Raw genomic sequence first — 22,590 nt, 5'->3', positions numbered from 1 at the left:
AACGAATATGCCTTTAGCATACACTAAACAACTAAACTACCCTAAACCCTAAAACACTACCCCCAGCATGACCCTACACTACACAAACAGTACAACACTACCCTAAACCCTAAAACACTACCCCCAGCATGACCCTACACTACACAAACACTACAACACTACCCTAAACCCTAAAACACTACCCCCAGCATGACCCTACACTACGCAAACACTACAACACTACCCAAAACCCTAAAACACTACACCCCAGCATGACCCTACACTACGCAAACACTACAACACTACCCTAAACCCTAAAACACTACCCCCAGCATGACCCTACACTACGCAAACACTACAACACAACCCTAAACCCTAAAACACTACCCCCAGCATGACCCTACACTACGCAAACACTACAACACAACCCTAAACCCTAAAACACTACCCCCAGCATGACCCTACACGACGCAAACACTACAACACTACCCTAAACCCTAAAACACTACCCCCAGCATGACCCTACACTACGCAAACACTACAACACTACCCAAAACCCTAAAACACTACACCCCAGCATGACCCTACACTACGCAAACACTACAACACTACCCTAAACCCTAAAACACTACCCCCAGCATGACCCTACACTACGCAAACACTACAACACTACTCAAAACCCTAAAACACTACACCCCAGCATGACCCTACACTACGCAAACACTACAACACTACCCTAAACCCTAAAACACTACCCCCAGCATGACCCTACACTACGCAAACACTACAACACTACCCTAAACCCTAAAACACTACCCCCAGCATGACCCTACACTACGCAAACACTACAACACTACCCTAAACCCTAAAACACTACCCCCAGCATGACCCTACACTACGCAAACACTACAACACTACCCAAAACCCTAAAACACTACCCCCAGCATGACCCTACACTACGCAAACACTACAACACTACCCAAAACCCTAAAACACTACCCCCAGCATGACCCTACACTACGCAAACACTACAACACTACCCAAAACCCTAAAACACTACCCCCAGCATGACCCTACACTACGCAAACACTACAACACTACCCAAAACCCTAAAACACTACCCCCAGCATGACCCTACACTACGCAAACACTACAACACTACCCAAAACCCTAAAACACTACACCCCAGCATGACCCTACACTACGCAAACACTACAACACTACCCAAAACCCTAAAACACTACACCCCAGCATGACCCTACACTACGCAAACACTACAACACTACCCAAAACCCTAAAACACTACCCCCAGCATGACCCTACACTACGCAAACACTACAACACTACCCAAAACCCTAAAACACTACCCCCAGCATGACCCTACACTACGCAAACACTACAACACTACCCTAAACCCTAAAACACTACACCCCAGCATGACCCTACACTACGCAAACACTACAACACTACCCAAAACCCTAAAACACTACCCCCAGCATGACCCTACACTACGCAAACACTACAACACTATCCTAAACCCTAAAACACTACGCCCAGCATGACCCTACACTACACAAACACTACAACACTACCCTAAACCCTAAAACACTAGCCCCAGCATGACCCTACACTACGCAAACACTACAACACAACCCTAAACCCTAAAACACTACCCCCAGCATGACCCTACACTACGCAAACACTACAACACTACCCTAAAACACTACCCCCAGCATGACCCTACACTACGCAAACACTACAACACAACCCTAAAACACTACCCCCAGCATGACCCTACACTAAACAACCACCACAACTCTACACTACACTAACACAACACTACACTACACAACACTACACTACACTACACAATCCCTAACCCACGAAAAAATTAACACAAACCCACTTACCTCTCTCGTCATCGTGGTTTTCACAACGCAAATGCATTTACCATACATGCCTTTAAAACGTAATTCTTTGTAAAGGCATGCGCGATAAATGCACATGCGTTTTGAAAAAATGCGGGATAATGGTATGCGAGGTCAATGACCTTGCGGGATAATGGTATGCGGACTGAAAGTCTGCGGGATAAAAAATGCGGGAAAATGGCTGCAAACCATGATTAGCAGCAGACTTCCCTGGTGAGCACTAGCTTTGCTACAGTGATCTAATGAGCAACTAGAGTGCTAACATTCAGAATTTATGGCAAATGTGTGACACATCTGAATGCCTTCTTGATAGAACCAAAGTAAACAAGCATTGAAAATGCAATCGATCTCGCCCTCGTTTAAGTTAAAGCCATTCTGTTTGTAATGAGGTGGCTTTTTAGCTTTGCTTTTATTAGTGTTTTTAAAACTTTCATGTAAATAACATGCATATGTATGCATATATGTATATGTATGCATGCATTTATATTTATATAGATATGCAGATTATATATGTTTATATATGTATATTACCTACTGGCGATAGCCAGTGGGTATATATAGTTAGGATTTTTTCTCTATGGGATTTCTGAAAATTCTATGTCTAATAACTTTGGCGTTTGTGGACGGAAATTTTCAGGAAAATGGCACATTTTGTTTCTGAGCAGCCCCTGAAAATTTGGGGGGGTTTCGTCAAGGGGGGGCCGAGAAAAAAGGGGGGTCCCAAAACGCGTTTTTCCCATTCATTTTTCCATAGGGCGGTTGGACTCACTTTTAGCTCGAACGGCTGAATAGATTTACATGAAACTTGGCAAAATTGTAGATATGGTTTGCCCGACGTGCCTTTGCTATGTCTCAATATATGTGCTCCAGTGGATTTTGAGAAATTAACGTTTAAAAATATATATATATCTGTGACAGCGCTCCGGTTAGCGCCCCGGTTCGCGTACCTGACGCGTAACGGAACTTCGCGAAGCTGATTGGCTCTCCGGTGTCTGTCAACATTCTAAACAGTCCGGAGCGGCCGCCATCTTGTCTCTCGGTACGATCGAGAGACAAGATGTGGTGAAAAACGAAGGGGGAAATGAAGGAAAGGGGGCAAGGTAGACCACTCCTGACCCCCTAGGATTGATGAGGGGGATATTAAAGTGCCCCGCGGGGCAAAAAATAAAAAAACATTTTTTTTTGCGATTTTACGCCGTAGAGGCGCGTCCCGGTACGCGAACCGGGCAGCTCACCGGGCAGCTAACCGGGCAGCTAACCGGCAGCGTAGCTGTCAACATTGTAAACAGTCCGGAGTGGCCGCCATCTTGTCTCTCGGTAGGTTCGAGAGACAAGATGTGGTGAAAAAAGAAGGGGAAATGAAGGAAAGGGGGCAAGGTAAACCCCTCCTGACCCCCTAGGATTGATGAGGGGGATATTAAAGTCCCCCGCGATTTTTCGCGGTAGAGGCGCTTCCCGGTACGCGAACCGGGCAGCTAACCGGCAGCGTAACGGGAGTCCGCCATCTTGTGTTTTTGGAGCGTCGGGTTCGCGTACCGGGTAGCGTCCCGGTAAGCGTAACAAGGGGAAAACCAAGAGAAACAGTAAAAAAAAAATTAAGGGAATAGATTTCCAGCAAACTTGGCAAAATTGTAGGGACTGTTTGTTTGATGTGCCTTTGCAAGGCCTCAAGATATGTGCACATGTGGATTTTGTCTAAGGTTAAAAAAAATATATATATCTGTAAGCGTGCTCCGGCACGCTTACGTTACAGGTTTTGTTTGCGCTGCAGAGCCGATACGTCACGGTTATGCGACGCCTCATGAGGCGTCTCACGTGGCTACGTGATACGTCACGTAATAAAGAATATATTTTACAGCTATAGATATTAGCTTTTAAAAAACCAATGAAATTCACTGAAAAAACCATAGGTTATAGACCATATATAGTTAGGAATTTGCATTTACAAAACTTCGAAAATTCACTGAAAAACCATAGGTTAGAGACCATATATAGTTAGCTGGACATTTTATTGACATAAAACCAAGGAAATTCCATATATAGTTAGTTGCACTAACTATATATCGCGCACCCGCAATCCACTGCTGATGATGTCACATATTACATCATTTATGACATGGTCAGTGACATCACTGATGACATCACTGATGACATCTCAAATGACATCACTGATGACATCATGACACACCAATACCAGTTACTACATACGCACTCACTGATTCCTACGTCTACACACACATTCACTCATTCACCCATACAATCACTCATACATACAGTCACTCATTATTACAACACTATCATATGCACTCATACACCTATGCAGACACTCACACACTGCCACTCATCCATGGAGTTACTCACACACCTAGTGAGTCCTGTAAAGAATCAATCACACTTCCATTTCCTCATCTATACAGTTAAACACAGAACACCATACTTCAGTGACATCACTGATGACATCACTGATGACATCTCAAATGACATCACTGATGACATCTCAAATGACATCACTGATGACATCATGACACACCAATACCAGTTACTACATACGCACTCACTGATTCCTACGTCTACACACACATTCACTCATTCACCCATACAATCACTCATACATACAGTCACTCATTATTACAACACTATCATATGCACTCATACACCCAGTCAGTCCTGTGAAGAATCAATCACACTTCAATTTCCTCATCTATACAGTTAAACACAGAACACCATACTTTTCACACATATACTAACACATACTTACTCTCTTATACAATCACTGATACAAGTACACATTGATATGCACAGAGTCACACACCTCCCAGCCAGCCACACACACACTCAGTCTTCCATACATCCACTCATTCTTCAATATGTAAAACATATTTAAACTTTACAAAAACACACAGACACTAGATGATGTCATCAGTGATGTCATTTGAGATGTCATCAGTGATGTCATCAGTGATGTCATTTGAGATGTCATCAGTGATGTCATCAGTGATGTCACTGACCATGTCATGAATGATGTAATATGTGACATCATCAGCAGTGGATTGCGGGTGCGCGATATATAGTTAGTGCAACTAACTATATATGGAATTTCCTTGGTTTTATGTCAATAAAATGTCCAGCTAACTATATATGGTCTCTAACCTATGTTTTTTTCAGTGAATATATATATATATATATATGATATTAAGTTGGTGAGCAACTCACACCTCACCAATTCCTCTAATTCCCGAGCATAGGACCCCATCTGCGAGCAGTATAAGACTAGACAATGGCAGGATCAATTTCTTCTGAATTAAACACACCGCACTGTGATGACAGTAAACCCAAGGACCAGGTCTGCGCCGTTAACTGGATGCGGTGTGGGGTTGGGGGCTGAATTCTAGGTGTTAACAACGGGAGGTACCGTGGAAGTCGGCTCGAACACATAATGCTTTGTGTCAGGTTACGGAGTCTGCCGCACTAATAGGAAAAGACAGCCCGTCAATTCCTTTCACTGCCTCGCTCAGGAAAGCAAACCCCCTATTCGAAGGTGCCCTCGTCCTTCCCTAAGCACCATCGCGCTCATCTCTCTGGGCCTCTGCAGCACAATGGCACACCTTCCAACTCCCGTATACCTCGATTGGCCTGGTCGGGCTCCTTTGTTCTCTCCACAGGCAGGGGGGGTGTTGCTCGGTCGTTCTGCCCTTTCCGGTACCACTAGTCTTCCGTCGCCAGAAACAGCCAATCACCGACCGCAGGGTCTGGAATGTTGTGGTGTAATCATGAAAAGAGGACAGAGGCTAAAATAATGGACACGAAAAACAGACTTTTTGGACTGCCGCAGCACTTCTTCTAGTGCTTACAGGTCTCAAGTCGGTGTGCTGGCGAAGTGTTCACAATAGTCCAACCGATAAAGAGTGCACATCTACTTAGCTAGTAGCATATAATTGACTCGTGGAAGAGTCGCGTACTAGCAGTAGTATTATTACACTCAATGTATTAAAAAATCATTATATGTGTGTTTGTTGTGAAATTAAAAAAGTAACACACACACGAGGCAAACGTTGTTTCTTTGATATTTGTATGTCGAATGCGAAATTGCTCGACGAAGATCTGGAAGCCTTTGCAATTCTATAGTACCGACAATCTATAACTTCGTCATGGAGTTCTTTTTTCCATATACATTGTGGCTCCGGTAGTCCTTCAACGGACTGTAACATATATCGTAATAAATAACTTTGACTCATGGCAAAGATAGTAGCCTTTCACCATTATGAGGTTAGGGCTGCGGCGGTGAAAACGGGGCAGATGAGGGGTAGGCTCCCTCTAAATCCGTGGTCAAGCAGAAATAGCTCGGAGAAACGCCCCGTCATTTTCAGACTGGGGGGGCGTGTTTTTCTTTCTCTCCTCTTCCCATTGGCTGGAATGTACAATTCCAGCCAATGGGAAGAGGAGAGAAAGAAACTAAAAAACACACCCCTCAATCCGAAAAAGACGGGGCTTAAATGGAAAGACAAACATCTTCTCCAATGGTTGGCCTCCGTTTAGGAAGCCAGCCAATGGAGAAGAGGGGCGGGTTTAAGCCCCATACTCTAAAACATAAAATCTCGCCAGCGAGACTGCGCAAGCGCAGCCTACGCAGGCCGAGACCTAAAAATTGGGATGTTTTGCACATTTCGGCAACACCTCTGACTGCCCACTGATCTGATCCTTGGGTTATCCCTGTCTTCGGAGTCTCCGCCCATAGTTCCCCAACTTTTTTTTGCCCACTTCGACCAATGTGATAGAACAAAAACTGGAGGCAAAGCAACTGAAGCTTCTAACTCCCAGAATGCAGGAATTATATAAATTGAAACCCAGAACAGGAAACATGCCTTCAGATGGCCAACTGCCAATCCTCCCTGTATGAATACCCCTGCCCAGCACATGCAGACTGCACCAGAGCCAGATTGGCATTAGCATTGCTACCCTCAGCCATTGATGGATGGGAGGAAAGAGGAAATCTTGCCATAGGATGCACACGACACAATAAGTGACACAGACAATTCTTTGTGGATGAAATGGTGTTGCAAGTGTATCAATTACACAGGTTCTGTTAGCTGTTACTATGGTAACCCTCTTGGGACACACTGCCCATCCTAGCTAGCAGGGGAGCAATACTAAGATGCAGTCCCCTCATGGCACCATGAAGGCGACGTGGTAATCTGCATTTAGTAAGCAAAATCTTTGTTTGCCTTTAGGCCATCCTACCTGTGCCCTGGACTAGCATTTCCAACCACTATTTAACATGACACTAAAATCGAAGGCATTTTTGACTTAATGAAGAAATGAACATGTGTCATCTGATGATTTGTCGTTTCTTCGTTGCAGAGCTGGCACTGATTGGCTTTGCGTTTGACTTTCATGCCCTCTGGTGTCTGATCGTGGACTTCATTCATGCGGCCATTCTGGCTCCAATGTTCTGGCTCCCTGAGTTTGCTGAGGGCTAGATAGTAAAACATTTTTAAATAGCAGTTTTATATACTGCGGACTTGACCCGATGGTATTGTGGGGATTTACAAGAGCACCGGTTACCATATGAAAACCCTGCGCAGGATATGCTGCTCACGCTGCCGCCTCCAAGCCCGTCATTAGCGGTCACTATGCCCTGGCTAGTTTCCAGCTAAGGAGGTGGGGGGCAGGAACACTGTCACATACGGGAGCTGGGTAGGGACCAACGTGAAAGCTTTCGGTGCTTACCGTATGGGCTTTCTCCACTAGATACTGCAACATGAGAATAATTCAATAATTCAATTCAATATGAAAAGGAAAATGCTGCAGCTCACTGGTGCTGCTTTTCTCTGCTAAAATTCAGACGTAGAAATGCGGAGTCTGCCTCACCCTTGGATGGCATGGTGAGTAAGTACCTAGTCAGAGGCCTGATGGAGCCCTGTTACTGACCTACGCTCCTCTTCAAAGAACTTGCTGGTGGTACCTCGCTTCCGTAGGAATAAATGGGGCGGCAGGGCCTTTTCTTCAATCGCCCCTAAGGTATGGAACACTCTGCCTTGTGAAATTAAATCTCAGTCCTCCGCTCTGCTTTTTCGAAAAGCATTGAAAACTTGGCTGTTTGCAAGGGCGTACCCGTAGTTACTGTTTATTTGCTTTTATGGTTTTGCTGTTAGGCGCCTTGATGCCTTCGGGCTTAGTCGCGCATTACAAGATTCCTTTCATTTCATTAATTTCATTTCATTTCATTTCATTACTGGAGCTCAAGAGCCTGGAAACAAGCATTGGCCGTGCAGCCGTAAAAGTTACCGCGGCCGTGCGGCTGTGAAAGGGATCGCGACGCTGCAGCTTACTGGTGCTGCTTTTCTCTGCTAAAATTCAGACATAGAAATGCGGAGTCTGCCCCACCCTTGGATGGCATGGTGAGTAAGTTCCTAGTCAGAGTCCTGATGGATCCCTGTTACTGGAGCTCAAGAGCCAGGAAACAAGTATTGGCCGCTAAAGTAACGCGGCAAGCTTGAGGACACACAGAAAACGCGTGGTCGCATTTTGAAATGTCCACTCACTAAAAGTCTCACCAGAGCAGCGAATGCGCTGGCTCAGGCGAGACCTAAAAACCCCACACCAAATGCAATAAATTATTTGATACCGAAACAACAAAACTCCAATCAGTTAAACTGGAGATATGCAATTTCAAGATTTAAGGTAAAAATAGTGCCTAAAAGCACAAAGCACCACATGTTGTTCTCTGGTTTATGCAAGACCGGGTGAAAGGCACAATTTCAGGCTGACCACGATTGAGCTCGGGCAAGATATAGCTATCAGGTTAATCCTGCTGCAAGAGTTGCCTTCTAAATTCCAAGACAAAGAGTTAAGTTCGCGGTGCAGTGGGCAGCAAGTCGCAGGGTGGGCATTGCAGATTGTCGTCACTGTGGCACAAAGAGAAGGCCGGGCATTACAGAAGGTCATCGCTGAAGAGCAAAGATCCTATTGGACGTTGTGGACAGTTGTTGCTGGAGATTCACGTTGGCAACTACCACAAGCTGTCGATGTTGTAGTGAGAAGTGCAGTTTTCTCGTTGACGGTCAGTACTAGCTGCAAGAACTTTTGGGAACAGGCTCATACGTGGTAGTGAAGAGCCCAAAACTTAAAGATTTCTCAACTTTCTTGATAGAGAAGCTCATCTGAAGCCACACCAAGGGTGCAGGACCTGAGGTGCACCTTTTGGGGATCAAGAACTCACTCGAGAAGAGGCCAGAAGGGTTCAGGCAGGTTCAGTTGCTGGTCAAGGCAACAGATCAGCTGGGCAGATGCAGGTAGGCTTCTCGAGCTTGTGATGTCCTTGTAGCTCAGACAGGAGGTCAATCAGCTGACCCTTCCAGTCACTTCAGGCTATGATGAAGGGTGCAGAGATAGTCTTCCTTATCAGCAAGAATTGCAGTAGAGTAGCAGGACACCTGTCCTTTGGTAGCATCCACAGATCCAGAGGTGTACTGAAGATGTGGGTCTGAGGGTCCACTATACTTCAGCTTTGCAGTTGGAGAAGTTTCTGGAGGTTTCCACCCACAGAGATGCTTGAAATTTCCTGCCTCCCTCCTCTGGCCCCAGCTTACCTGGGGACACAAAATAGTAGTGTCAAACCCTTTGTGAGTGTGCGGAGGCAGACGGCTTGTGATGTACAAGTGTGGTAGTGAACAGCTCCACCCCTATCAAGTTAGAGATGGCCCATCCTGCCATCACCTATTTCCCCTCTGTCTCGCTGTCTGGGAGCAAAACACAAAGACCAACTGCCAGCTACATCCAGTCATGTGGCCTAGGAAGCAGGCTGCAGGAATCAAATAGTTGGGGGTAAGAAAATGCTAACTTTCTAAACAGGGCATTTTCAGAATTGTGACTTTATATATAACTTTACCATTAAAGAAGGTTTTAAACTACAATTCATTAGAAACCAAACTTGACATTCCTACTTGCTCCGAATTGAAGGTTATTAAGGTAAACCTGTGCTATCCTCCGAGAAAGGAGGGCCTTGCAGTAGTGAAAAACAAATGTAAGGGTTTTTCACTACCAGGACATATAAAATGTAAAAGTACATGTCCAACCTTTTAACTGCACAGCCCCCTGCCCAAAGGGTTGTTGAGGGCCTACCTTAGGGGTTGCTTATATGTATTAGAATTGAAGGTTTAGGTTTGGCAAAGGTTTTTTCTGCCTGGTCGAATTGTCACTACTAAAACTGCACACACAGGTTGTAGTGGCAGGACTGAGACATATTTTAAAATGCCAAACAAGTGGGTGACACAATAAGTGCTGCAAGCCCACTGTCAGCATTTAATTTTCATGCCCTTATTGCATGCAGTACCACTTTACTAGGGACTTACAAAATATGTCAATTAGGTGCTACCATATTTTAGGGAAAGAGCACAAATACGTTAGTTAGCATTTGGTAAAGTGTGCCGAGTCCTTAGGACAGTAAAAATAAAGCTAGCAAATACAGGAGGATGGAAGGCAAAATGTTGGGGTAGAACCACATCAAGGATGCCTCGTCCAACAACAATAAACTATGGAGTCTTTGTATCCATCATTGAAGTATGCTTCCATTGAACGTTCATGTATTCCATCACTAGTATGAAACAACTGAAACACTATAGAAGAAAAGGGATGACAGGTTTCTTAATAACCTGACAGTTGAGAAATCGTTTTAGGTGTCCTTGTCATTAGTGAGTGAAATACTTCATTCATTATTTTAAATAGCCTACAGTTCATTGTCCAGCTGGTGTTGAGAGTACAAGTTAGAGGAGTGTCAACATTCATTTCATCCTTTTTGCATGATAACATTCTGTACCAATCATCCAGAAATGGAACTGTACAGTTGAACACCTCTGAATAATGAGCTCACAACATGTTTCCCTAAAGGTTTTCCCGTAATAAACCAACCATTGAACTGATATATCTCAAGGGAAACAGGATTCCTTCTGGGAAATTCCTTAAGTTAAAGACTTTGTTATGTTTTTAACAGGACATACCTTAATCATCTAATGATTTTTCCCATTAAATATTCAGTGATAGGTTTTGTTTCTGTTCGCCAACTGCCTCACTACAGTGCAATGGCTTCCCCTTCTCTCCTCAAGCAGGGTTAAGAAATGCATACCACTCACTCCACAGAAAGCATGGAACAAGGCAAGCTCTGCATTATTCACTGTCTTGCTTGACAGGTGGAAGATCCAAGAATAAGTTAAAGATTCACCTCCGAAGCAGTTTGCAACTACACTCCAGTCTACTGGTACTGGTACAACTCCTGTAGATTGTAACAATTAAGACAACACACACACACACACAAGGACCTCCATAAGATGGTACTACAGTATATTTATGTGCCCTCCATGTATTTTCCACATCCTGTCAAAGGGGATATCTACATAACTCTCTAAATTAGCCATGTCTAAGTCCATGTAGATTTTTTAGATAAATGCCCAAAAAGGAATTTAAAAGGGAATTATTTACAAAGTTACTGTGTATTCTTGTAAATTCAGCAAGGATCTGGCCCTCTTGTATAATCACTGAATGCCTCTGTCCTGATTGTGCTGATTCGTATCAACCCATGTTAGTTAAACAATGATTAGTGTGCGGTACGATTAAGCGCTATGACTGACCTGCCTATTTCTGTTAAAGGTATCATAGCAGATAAATAGCATTAGTAATAGAGTCTGATAGTACATGATTAACAGGAGTTAAAAACGTGGACTACCACAAGCTAGTAGAGTGCGATTCAAATAAGCGAATAAATCAAGTAAAATAAATGAAACATATGAGATATAAATGATTTTGAATAAAAAACAAAAAGGAAGAGGAACATGACCTTATTTAAAAAAAATGCGAACAAAAGTATAAGTCAACTGAGATTCATAGGTATATTCTTTTAAAGCTTACAGACCACAAGAGCAGAAAGAAGGAAAAAAACATACAGAAAAAAACAAATATATAACAGAGGAAAGAAAAGTTCACTATACTAAAGAACATCAGCCAATAATTAAAGAAATTAGCTTTATGTATTCAATGAGTGAATTTGCAGGTAAGCTTATAGGTTACTCTATGAGTATTGACAAATACATAGAGGAATGAATAAATAAGATTTTTTTTTTAAACAAATTATCTGTCCCCTGTAGGCGATAAGATCGTTTTAACACCGGGTTTTTATTAGAGGAACACTTTGTAAATAACTGTTGAAATTAAAAAGGTGACCATTAAGAAACAATATAAATTGAAGGAATTCTTTATTTGAATGTAAGTGCTATTAGAAACACTGTTGAATAAACATAAAGGGGGGAATAAAAGCATAATTAAAGAGGCTTCCAACATTATAGTAATATAAGGGAACTGAGGTATGACTAATTAGGAGAAAGTGAAAAAGTCCATAATAATCAAGAGGTACGTCATTTTCAATTAAGGAAAAGCATGCTGCGTACCGACTAGAAAAATTACAATAAGAATGATAAAGAATAGTTTGTACATCCATTGAAGAAATCATTGTTTAACCTCTATCGCTTACGGCCCTAGTTGAAATTAAATGTGAATATTGAGATGGTAAATATGATGGTATAATGGAGTTGATGTGTATGTGAAAGGGAAGCTGGCGAGTGTATATTAGATGTAATAGTAAATATGGTGAGAAAAGTAACATTGAACATGGTGATGTAACTATGACTATCCTTGTCTGACTCTTATATTTGAATTATGTTTCTTATTTTTTACTTTTTAGACATATTCGTTGTTTTTAAAACTTTGTCCTGAAGAATGTGGGGTAAACCAGCAGCACACCACCGAAATGCTGCGTCAACAGCTTGTGATATATAATTTGAGTATTTGTGTAATTTGATTTTGTGCTCATGAATATATTGTGATATTGCTTCTGATTTACTCATGGAACAAAAAGCAATGAAATGTTTATGATTTGATGAAACTTGGTTTATACATAAATTTAGAAAACAGCTGTAAGGGTGTTCATATAACATGAGAGCTGGTATTTAAAACAATATGATGTTTTTAGATTATGAATTGGGCTTGATAGTATCCAATTCGATGACATTTTAGATTGTTTGTGAGATACTACTGCAGTATGATATTTTATGTACCAAGGATTGTATCATTATAATAAACGACAGATATGTTTACATCACACAGGTGTCATTGTATGGCTGATTGAATGGAAAATCGTTGTATGAGTTTTTCCCTTTAAAGGAGTGAGTAAATTGGTGTGTCAGTACGTGTGTGCTATGCAAGAGGGATTCATTACTGTTGAGCTGTAGCATTTCCTTGTTCCACTACTTCAATCCTGGTCTATTCTAAATGCAACTCTGAATCTGTTGTATATATGCAAAGATTGTACCAGAACTTGGGAGCATCAACAGGAAGACAGTGTGGTTCCGGTACAGTCAGGCATGGTGTTGTAGGATGCTGTGCTCAGGGTGTGGTTGGGTGTATTCATGATCTGTACTGGGCCGGGTTTCCGTAGTAATGATCACCCAGGGCAGTGCTCTGCAATCAGTGTGGAGAGTCAGAGTTTTGCACTGGGCAAGAGATGTTAAACCTGGGCTTCTACTTCCAGTGTTAAGCTGATGACGTATTGCAGGAAAGGGGTATAGATTAAGTTTATAAACTGCTCTTTCAAAGAAGGTGATCTACTCATGAACCTCTGCCCACGGCCAGGGAACTCTAAGAAAAAATGTAGAGTTTTTATCTTTAACATTAGTTCTTGTTTTAATCATGTATTGAGACATTTACAAGTGATGGATGCATTGTGATGCATCTGTTCCCTTATTTTCTACTGTGTTCATTGCCTTCTAAACACTATTTTTGTCTGTGGATTTTCCTGTTTACGGTTGGAATTTCCTTTGGATCCCCTGCTGAATGTTTTACCTGGATCTCTCCTCGTATTTGATTTCAGTTAGAGATTGGTGCCTTGCTATTTACTTTTGCGTCAATCTTCATCTTCAATCAAGAACAACAAGATTGCAAAGGTTTCTTGCCTTTTACTTTTTTACTCCTAATTCGGAACTTCTAAAGGAGACACCTCATAACTTTCACACACATTTCTCTGAGCACCATGGCTAGAGGGAGTCAGACTTTCCTAGGGCAATCTACAGCAAAACTTTAGAGACCTTGTCAGCATCCAGTCCTCCACACATATAAAAAGGCAAACGTAAGTAAAAGCCATGTGTTCAAAGCTGAAAAACCACATAGAGAATAATTTAACTTAAATTTTTTCTTTTTTTTAAAGAAGTACTAATATCACCAATTTATGTAATCCTGAAAGTATATTTTTATTCTTATTGTGGAGACCTAGATATTTAGATAATTGCTTCATAGGAAGAGGAGTGTATTAACCAACCTAGAAATAAGGACATGATCTTCAATTTCAAGTTTAATTAATGGTCTAAGTTGTGAAAAGTCGTAGGATGAATCACTGCATCAAAGCCTAAATATGTTTCTCCCACATATGTCCTGCTTGTGGGTCATCTGCATTAAAGCAGTAAATCAATGCAGAATTCTATGCTCAATTGTTCATCATATAACTATGATAGTGGAAGGAGTGTTAGGGCATTTGTTACTCATACTTACTAGATCACTTCTTGGGGAATCAGTCATAAGAAAGCTCAGCACAAAGGAAGCTTGATTCGTACATCTGTTCAACCCCAAACCTACTAAAATTAATTTATCAGTATCAAGAACATTTTAAAGCATTAACACTAAATAGTCAATAAACAGGGAAGACCTCCTTCATATTACTTTTGTAAAGCTACGGCTAACTTCTGGAGAGTTAGAACTCACCAGTGCCAACAGGAAAACTGGCAGACTATAGGCATCAATGTTAAGACTTGAATTTGGGAATATTTAATTACCTCCTCTTACCTCCCTTGATTCATGTGAGAAAGTGGATTATTAGTTGGGGTGGTCGTAAGACCCCACCAAGTAATAATGTCACTATTCTATATCAGGTCCTACCAGGCTACTTTAATTTAAACCTCAGCTTGGTCGTCAATACCTCTGGCACAGAGTAGTCAGGCAAACTCAATGGAACAAGTCTAAAGCATTTATCATTATCAGTACAGTGTGTAAGTTGAAAACACAACACAATAAAAATCCCATTTGAATTTATAAAAATTGTATATTTTTTACTGAGCAGATTGATAGACACGAAAACAACAAATATTGGATCAAGAGAACTGGAAATATGACTTTTAGGAGAGTTAGAGTTTTCAAAAGCCAAAAAGCGCAAAGCACCAACCATGGGTATCTGGTTGCTATAGACTGTGCCAAAGTAAAAAGTTATGGTCAATTGCGACGGAACATGGTTCGGAATCAAGGACCTGGTTAGTCCCAGAGAAAAGTTTACCTTTTGACTTAGGGCCTGATTTAGATTTCGGCAGACGGGTTACTCTGTCACAACAGGGACGGATGCCCCGTCCGCCATAATACAAATCCCATAGGGTATTATGGGATTTATATTTCGGCGGATGGGATATCCATCACCTTTGTGATGGAGTAATCTGCTTGCCAAAATCTAAATCAGGCCCTGATTCTATGTTCTGGAGGATTTTTCTCATCAGTGGGTCAGGGTGCTGCTCTGCGTTGGCCCCAGTGAAATCCTCCATGTTGGGACTTAGAAAGTTTTCTGGAAGTCAAGTTGCATTCAGCAGGGCAAACCAGCAAGTTGAATCCGACCTGTGATGTGATAAACGTGGCAACGGTTTAGTGATAGTCCCATGGGCACCTCTGGTGCACTCTTGAGGGGGACAGTCTACACGCTAACACCAGCCACGGGTCCAGGACCTTTTGGGCTCCACTTGATGAGCTGGACACGCAAACCCCAGTTGGAACTGTCAGCTGATTTATTTTTTGTTGCAGGTATCTTGCAGCTTTTGCATTCCAGGAGCTTAACAGAAGGCTAACCAACAGGCCCTTGGAGTCCACTCTTGCGTGCTGAGTTCAAGTGAAAGCAGGTCCAGCCCTTGCAGTTTCTCTCTTCGGCTAAAACTGCAGGCTCAGTCTGTCTTCCGAGTTCCTCTCCTTTGGTTCAGCAGATGTGGTCCTTTTACATTTTCCATAGGTCCTGCAGTGTTCTGAGGAAGCCAGCTAGGGATGCCACTTTTATGCCTGGCACTAACTTGTTAGGGGGGGTGACTCCCTAACTGTTAGAAGGGGCAATCTCCGAGGGCCAGGTTGTGCTCACCCAGACACCCCAAGATCCACCTCTCCCACAGAACTTGCCGAGTCTTGATTGTGAGGTCCTCGCCGGGGAGGCCTTTGGGTTTGGGATCGTACACACTGAGCTCACACCACACTACGAACAGACACCACACCGTTGGGTTTTAGGAACAAGTTCTTTATATAAGCAAATAATGAAGGAAGCACTCTTATGTACACAGTGGCAACAGGACCACCAAGTCTCTGAGGATTCGGGAAGGGGGAAGCGGGACAGTCTTTTAGTCTCTGGGTCAGTATGAGGCGTACCCCACGCACAGCTCTCAATCCTCGAGCCGGGGGTTACGGGATGGTGGTCGTAGTGGCTGCCTCACCTTCGTCGAGTCGGCCTGGTCGTGATGGTGGTCTCGATGGTCCAGCCGGACCAGAGTACTCCTCGAGCCGCGACGAGGTCAGCAGGGCTTGATCTGGAGAAGTTCGTGAGAGCCACGACAGCGTCAGCAGGGCTCGGATGGTCTTAGAGGTCGGGCCGCGACAGCGTCAGCAGGGCTCCGATGGTCTTAGAGGTCGAGCCGCGACAGCGTCAGCAGGGCTCCGGTGGTCTTAGAGGTCGAGCCGCGACAGCGTCAGCAGGGCTCCGGTGGTTCAGTTCCTCAAGGCGAAGAAGGAGCCGCGACAGCGTCAGCAGGGCTCCGATGGTCTTAGAGGTCGAGCCGCGACAGCGTCAGCAGGGCTCCGGTGGTCTTAGAGGTCGAGCCGCGACAGCGTCAGCAGGGCTCCGGTGGTTCAGTTCCTCAAGGCGAAGAAGGAGCCGCAACAGCGTCAGCAGGGCTCAGAGGTTCCGGGTGAGTCTTCTTAGGGTCAGCCGCGATCAGATCAGCAGGCTTTAGGTCCAAGATACAACTGCCCGCCAGTTGTCAGGCGGGCCCAGTTATAGTCCTTCTACTCTTTGATCTCCGGACCCTCGCAGGCAGAGGTCTCCGGCCCTGGGGGCTGGTCGTCGGCGAGGTCCGGCGGTTGGCTCTTTGATCCCTTTGAAAGATGGGTCCGGGAATTCCCAGACGCCCAGCGGGTCTGGAGCCAGCCCTCGGGGAGGCCAGAGGGGTGGTCCCAACTGGCCCACAGGGGAGGGCCAAAGGTGTGACAGAAACCAGCCCCTCAGGGGAGGCCGGAGGTGCCATCGAAACTCCCTGGCTTATCTCACTCGGGGAGCCCTTTACCCCCCAGCCGGGACTGGCGCGCCTTTGGAGTCTGGGCTTCGCTGGGGCCGGGGTCACGCTAGGCCTAGGGAGACAGGGATGTCGGGAAGGGAAGATGGCGTCTGGGCCTTGGGGGGCATGCATGGTTAGGCGCTCGGAGCCGGGCGAGGAGCGGGAAAGGCAGGCCTGGTCAAGGGTCTCGGGGGATCTAGGCGTCACAGGGTAGGACGACCAGGCTCGGGTTGCAGGCTATACTAACGGGGTGGCTGCGCAGGGGACTCGGGGTACAGGCCTACGCTCACAGGGTGTGGAGGGACAGAGGTGAACCACGCCACGAGGCCGGGTCCAACACTAACAAATAGAGAAAAAGCTCCCAGGGGCAATCCTACCCACTTCAACATAATTTCCTGGGGGTTTGGCACTAAAAACTCCCAAAGTGTCCTGCTCCACCAAAATATAACATGACAGAATCTTTCTTTCCTTGGTCAGAACTATGTTTCCCCCCACTGGGATTAGTGCTGCTCTGGCTACTTAGACAAAGGCAAGGACAGGCCTAGGTGTGGGTTACAACTACCTGTGACAGAGTCTGTCCCACTGAAGCGTGCACAGTTGGAATAGTCCTGTCAGGAAGTGGGTACATTTCCTCCCAGTTAAGGGCATTTTGTTACATTTCCTGAAAGCAATTCACACCGCCCAGCTGGCTGCCAGGTAACAGTTGTGGATTATCACAGTATGGGCTATTAGAGACTTTAGGAAGGAAAATGCCAACTTTCTAAAAGTCAGGAAAAAGAGGGATTAGGCCAAAGGGGGCAAGGCACAGGCAGGGCTGTATTATAACTTGTTAAAGAGAAATGTGCCTGTGTCTCGCATTTTTAAAGCTAATTGTCTTTGCTAAATAGCCAAACCCATTGATTTCAGTTTGAACCAGTGTATTCATTTTCACCTTTTTATTATCACTATTTTTTATTCTTAATTATTTCTTTCAATCTGAAAAAGACATATGTTGTGTCATATCAATACATCCTTGTTCTTAAAACAATTTAGTAAACATACTTAAATAAGACATAAATGTGCAATACAACATATATCACAAACACTTTTTACATGAAAAACATTTTAACAAAAAAGACATCCAGTACATATATCGCTATTGGTGATATGCTTTTGATTATGATCCTTAAGACTCTTTAATGTCTATATTCGATATCCAATCTTATACAGGGCAAGTTGTTTTTCTGTGAAAAACTGGATATTTTGCTCTCTAATCACAAATTAAATTATTCAGTAGTCCTCTGTATATTTATCTGCCTAGATAAATATACAGAGGACTACTGAATAATTCTTGGGATTGGTCTGGTTGGAGTTCCTATAAGGGAGACAAGAAATCTTCGATCTACTTTCACCAAAAGAAAGTCCAGCCAAAGAAATCTGGAAAGAAGTCTGAGACCGCAGTCAAGGAGGCACATCCAAGCAGAGCTCCTATGGCCAGTGTAGAGGGAGGAAGAATTCAGAAATTCCTGCCCAGTTGGGAAAGAGATTTAACGGCGAGATGGGTATTGAACATTGTCAGGAATGGATGTCAAACAGACTTCAACTCCTTTACTCGGATTTGGGAGTCATCCCTGCTCCCCTCCACTCAGAATGTCTCCCAGAAAACTGTTGTTCTCTGGGAAGGAGTTTTCCCATTACTAAAGAAAGGAGACATCATACCAGCCGCGGCCCGTGGAGGGAGTTGCGGTGGGGCACAAAGGCGGGGCGGGGGAGGGGCAGGGTGGGGGGTGCTAAAATCTGGAAGATGGATAATTGGAGGTAAGTAAACAATTTAATGTATAAAACGAATTTCGTAATGTGCCTTGCATTGCAAAATGCGATGCAGAGCGCGTTACGAAATTCGTTTTATTTATTAAATTGTTTACTTACCTCCAATTATCCATCTTCCGGATTTTAGCACAACCCACCCTGCCCCTCCCCCGCCCCGCCTTTGTGCCCCACCGCAACTCCCTCCACGGGCCGTGGCTGCATCATACCCATCCATCCAGGAGAGAAAAGAGGAGCATATTTCATCTTGTTCTTAGTTGAGAAATGGTCTGGGAGTTGTCAACAGTTGTAGATCTAAACGGATGGGCGTGTGTGGTTCATTTCAAAAGGGAGACCTTACAGAAAATAATCTCAATACTCAAACACTAAGCCTTTTGGACTACACTAGAGTTGCAGGATGACTATCTCCATATTCCCTTCCATTCAGAACATCAAAATCTCCTGAGATTTGTGGACGATCATATACAGTTCCAGTTTAGGGTGCAAATTTTAAATTTATGACTCTAATCCTTTTTGCCATGTGGGCTACTCCTTCCACATACATCAGCCACTACACAATAGCACAAGGAACATAACTGAATGTAATGGTGGGCTCCAAGGTACTCTCTTCTATGAAGTAATAGAGGGGGATGACTTTGATTCAAATGTAATTTTTTTGACTGCATGAATTACTTAAGTGATCTTGTTTTTTTAGCTTAGTAATAAACATAGCAATAAATTAAGTGAGTGAGGGACAAGGAGGAAATGTCTTCAATTACTTACTGGTTATTGGATCAAGTGAGGAAGCAGGACTAATAATGCAATTACCAGTAAGTAACTCTAGACAATATTGATAATGATATTGCTAACTAAGACCGGTATTGCTCTATTTTATTTTAAAGATTTTATATAGCGGTAGATAGACCCAGAGGTATCAGAACGCATTACAGAATCAATAGCCAGGCAATAGTCATTGGTTCAAGGTTACATACAATTATAAAATAAGGAAAGTGAAAGTCTAAGGAGGAACACACATTAATATATACAAAGAAACAATTGTAGGGACATGAAGGATGGAAATACGGATATGTGGTCCAAACAATTAACAATTTAGGGACCATAAAGAGCTGGCTAGGATGGATTCTGCGGTATCAGATCGCTGTACAGAATCAAGAGCAAGGTAATAATCATAGGTTCGAGATTAAATAAAATATAAGATAGGGGAAGTAAAAGTCTACAGAGGAGCACACATTAATGTGTACATAGAAACAATTATAAGGCCATGGAAATTACTGAAATGATGTCAAAACAAAAACAAATTAGGGACCCTGGAGTGAAGGACAACAAGAACAATAAAGGTGTACACAAGGAAAGAAAGGCCAACAGATCAACCGAGGTATGAACTGATCACAAGAGCCTAATAGAAATCAGGTTCAGTTTGATTTATGGGCTCCAGTATTCATTGAGGAGATGGCGTTTCAGGTCTCCTTTCAAAGCCTGGGCAAGAGGGGTTGTAGCGATGGCCCCTAGGGAGGGAGCTCCATATGCTGGGAGCATTACCTGGAAATGAGTGATTCTGGATAGTTTTCTTTTTAGTTTAGATGTTAGTTTTTTAGTATTAGCCCTAAAGTCAACTAACCAGTCTCAACAGGACTCACTCACTAAAAGTAAACGAAAAATAGTGTGCCATCCTTAATTTTGATTGACTAACCATTTCAAAGCGGTGTGTTGAGCGCTACCTAATTGTAACTTCAGCGGGAGAGTATATCTTGAGTTGTCAGCGAGCTTGCCTGGGCCTGGCGGTGGAGAACAGTAAACAATGAGCCATGGAACATGCAAGGATTTCTGGTAACCCACACTTGTTACTCTCCATTGGAGCATATAATACTACCTCGTGCACATGAATGCCAACAAAACCCTCTACACAGGAGCTCACAAAAAAACACCCCGAAGTTCCACCTGCAAGCAAACTTACTTGATTTTACCACCGAACTTTTAGGTCTAACTTTTTACTCTTCACAATAAAAATCGCGTATCCGAGAACGATTTGGCGAGACCCTCCCTTCTCAAGGTGAGGAACAAATTCTACAAGTAAATAGTCTTCACTCAATCGCTAGTACACCTGCGCCTTACAGGTAGAAGCGACCCCCTTCCTTTAAGCATCGAAATTTCGCCACCATTTTCCCCCATCGAGCATGCCCCGTTGGTTTAACCCAGAGCCATCCCTCACAAGATTCACCTCCATCCTGAGCGCTCCTAATCACGGTTGCCATGAAAACCCGCGAGTGACTCACTCTGAAATTCCATGAACGTGAGATAAAAAATGTGCGCGCACCCACACATCAGCTAAACACAATTTAGCTTCACAGTTACAAGGGCAAGCGGTTGGCGTGATAGCGATGGCAGCTAAACACACACAGCAGCTTTTCCCTTTCCAAATGAAAGCAGGACATACGATCCCAGGGCGGGGGGGGTGGATGATGGGCATGCATGCGCTTACCTTGCCCGGCTGTCCCGGTGCCACACAGCAGCAGCAAGAGCAGATACAACGAGAGCGGGGGGTTCCCACGCCCTTCCATCCCCGCTGCGGTCTGCTGTCCCTCTCTCCTTTCCAGGCTTTGCTCGTAATCCGAATTCCGGGCTTTTTAACACTTTCCGCTGAACCAGCTCTGAAATAAAGGTGCAGAACCCCTCAGCACCGGCGCGGTGACTCCGGAGCACAGAGGGCCGCCCAATAAAAAAGATCTCCACAGCGGAAACCCTCGCCCAGGCAGTAGTGGGTGAGAGGAAGGGCCGAGCCGCCCCGCCGCACTCTCTCCACAACCTGCAGTTTCGAAACTTCACAACTCTGCTCTGCTCCCCGGGGAATGTCCTGGCTGGGCAGCGCGGCCCCGGGGCACGGCGGCAGGGGATCGGCAAACACGACACAGGCACTTTATTCTTTAAATAAACAAAACAGGTAGATTATGCCGTGAGCTCACTCAAGTGCGGACCTTTCCGCCTGACCTCCCCCGAGAGGCTGAGAAAGGGAAGTTGGAAGGCTTAGCCGCCCTCCGCGTGGGCTACAGTATCTCGGAGGAACATACTTAACCAGTATCGCTATCGGAGGTATTTGGCCCAGCAAATGATTGGTTTGCGGTTTCGACGTCGTGTGACTGCGTTTATTGAAACTGAGAGCTGGTGGTGCTGAAGTCACACTTCGGGCACCTGGGAAGACGATAAAGCACAGCAAAAGTTTATCTGAAGCTGAGGAAAAACAATAAATCTATCTTTCTTAGTTCATGTGACCCAGATGTCAACAGGGAAACTGTTACATTTGTGTCGAATAACAAATGGGCAAAACTACATTGTTTCAAAATGGACACATTCCTATTCATCTAGCATTTGTCAAACAATGAAACTTGCACAACTGATCCGCACCAGTGAGCCAAATGCCGAGTGCCCAAAATGTTTCCTCCTTAACCGTTGAGATGATTTACCTGCCTTACCTGGCAACAGGTGGCACAGGCGCAACT

General features: G+C 44.1%; 1 protein-coding gene across 1 annotated transcript in view; it reads right to left on the bottom strand.

Moving 5' to 3' along the window:
* LOC144755781 (uncharacterized) overlaps positions 1 to 22,247 on the bottom strand; it is a 548,432-nt gene extending 526,185 nt beyond the window's left edge. Inside the window, exon 1 of the mRNA XM_078645019.1 lies at positions 21,576 to 22,247. Within this exon, the coding sequence (XP_078501145.1) occupies positions 21,576 to 21,654 (79 nt within the window). The 5' untranslated portion in view covers positions 21,655 to 22,247. The remainder of the gene's footprint in view (positions 1 to 21,575) is intronic.
* Between the last annotated feature and the right edge of the window lie 343 nt (positions 22,248 to 22,590).

Source organism: Lissotriton helveticus, chromosome 5_1, assembly GCF_964261635.1.
Source record: "Lissotriton helveticus chromosome 5_1, aLisHel1.1, whole genome shotgun sequence".
In the NCBI taxonomy this organism is placed as follows: domain Eukaryota; kingdom Metazoa; phylum Chordata; class Amphibia; order Caudata; family Salamandridae; genus Lissotriton; species Lissotriton helveticus.
Note: the sequence above shows the minus strand (reverse complement) of the source record. Positions and strands in the feature narration are given on the sequence as shown.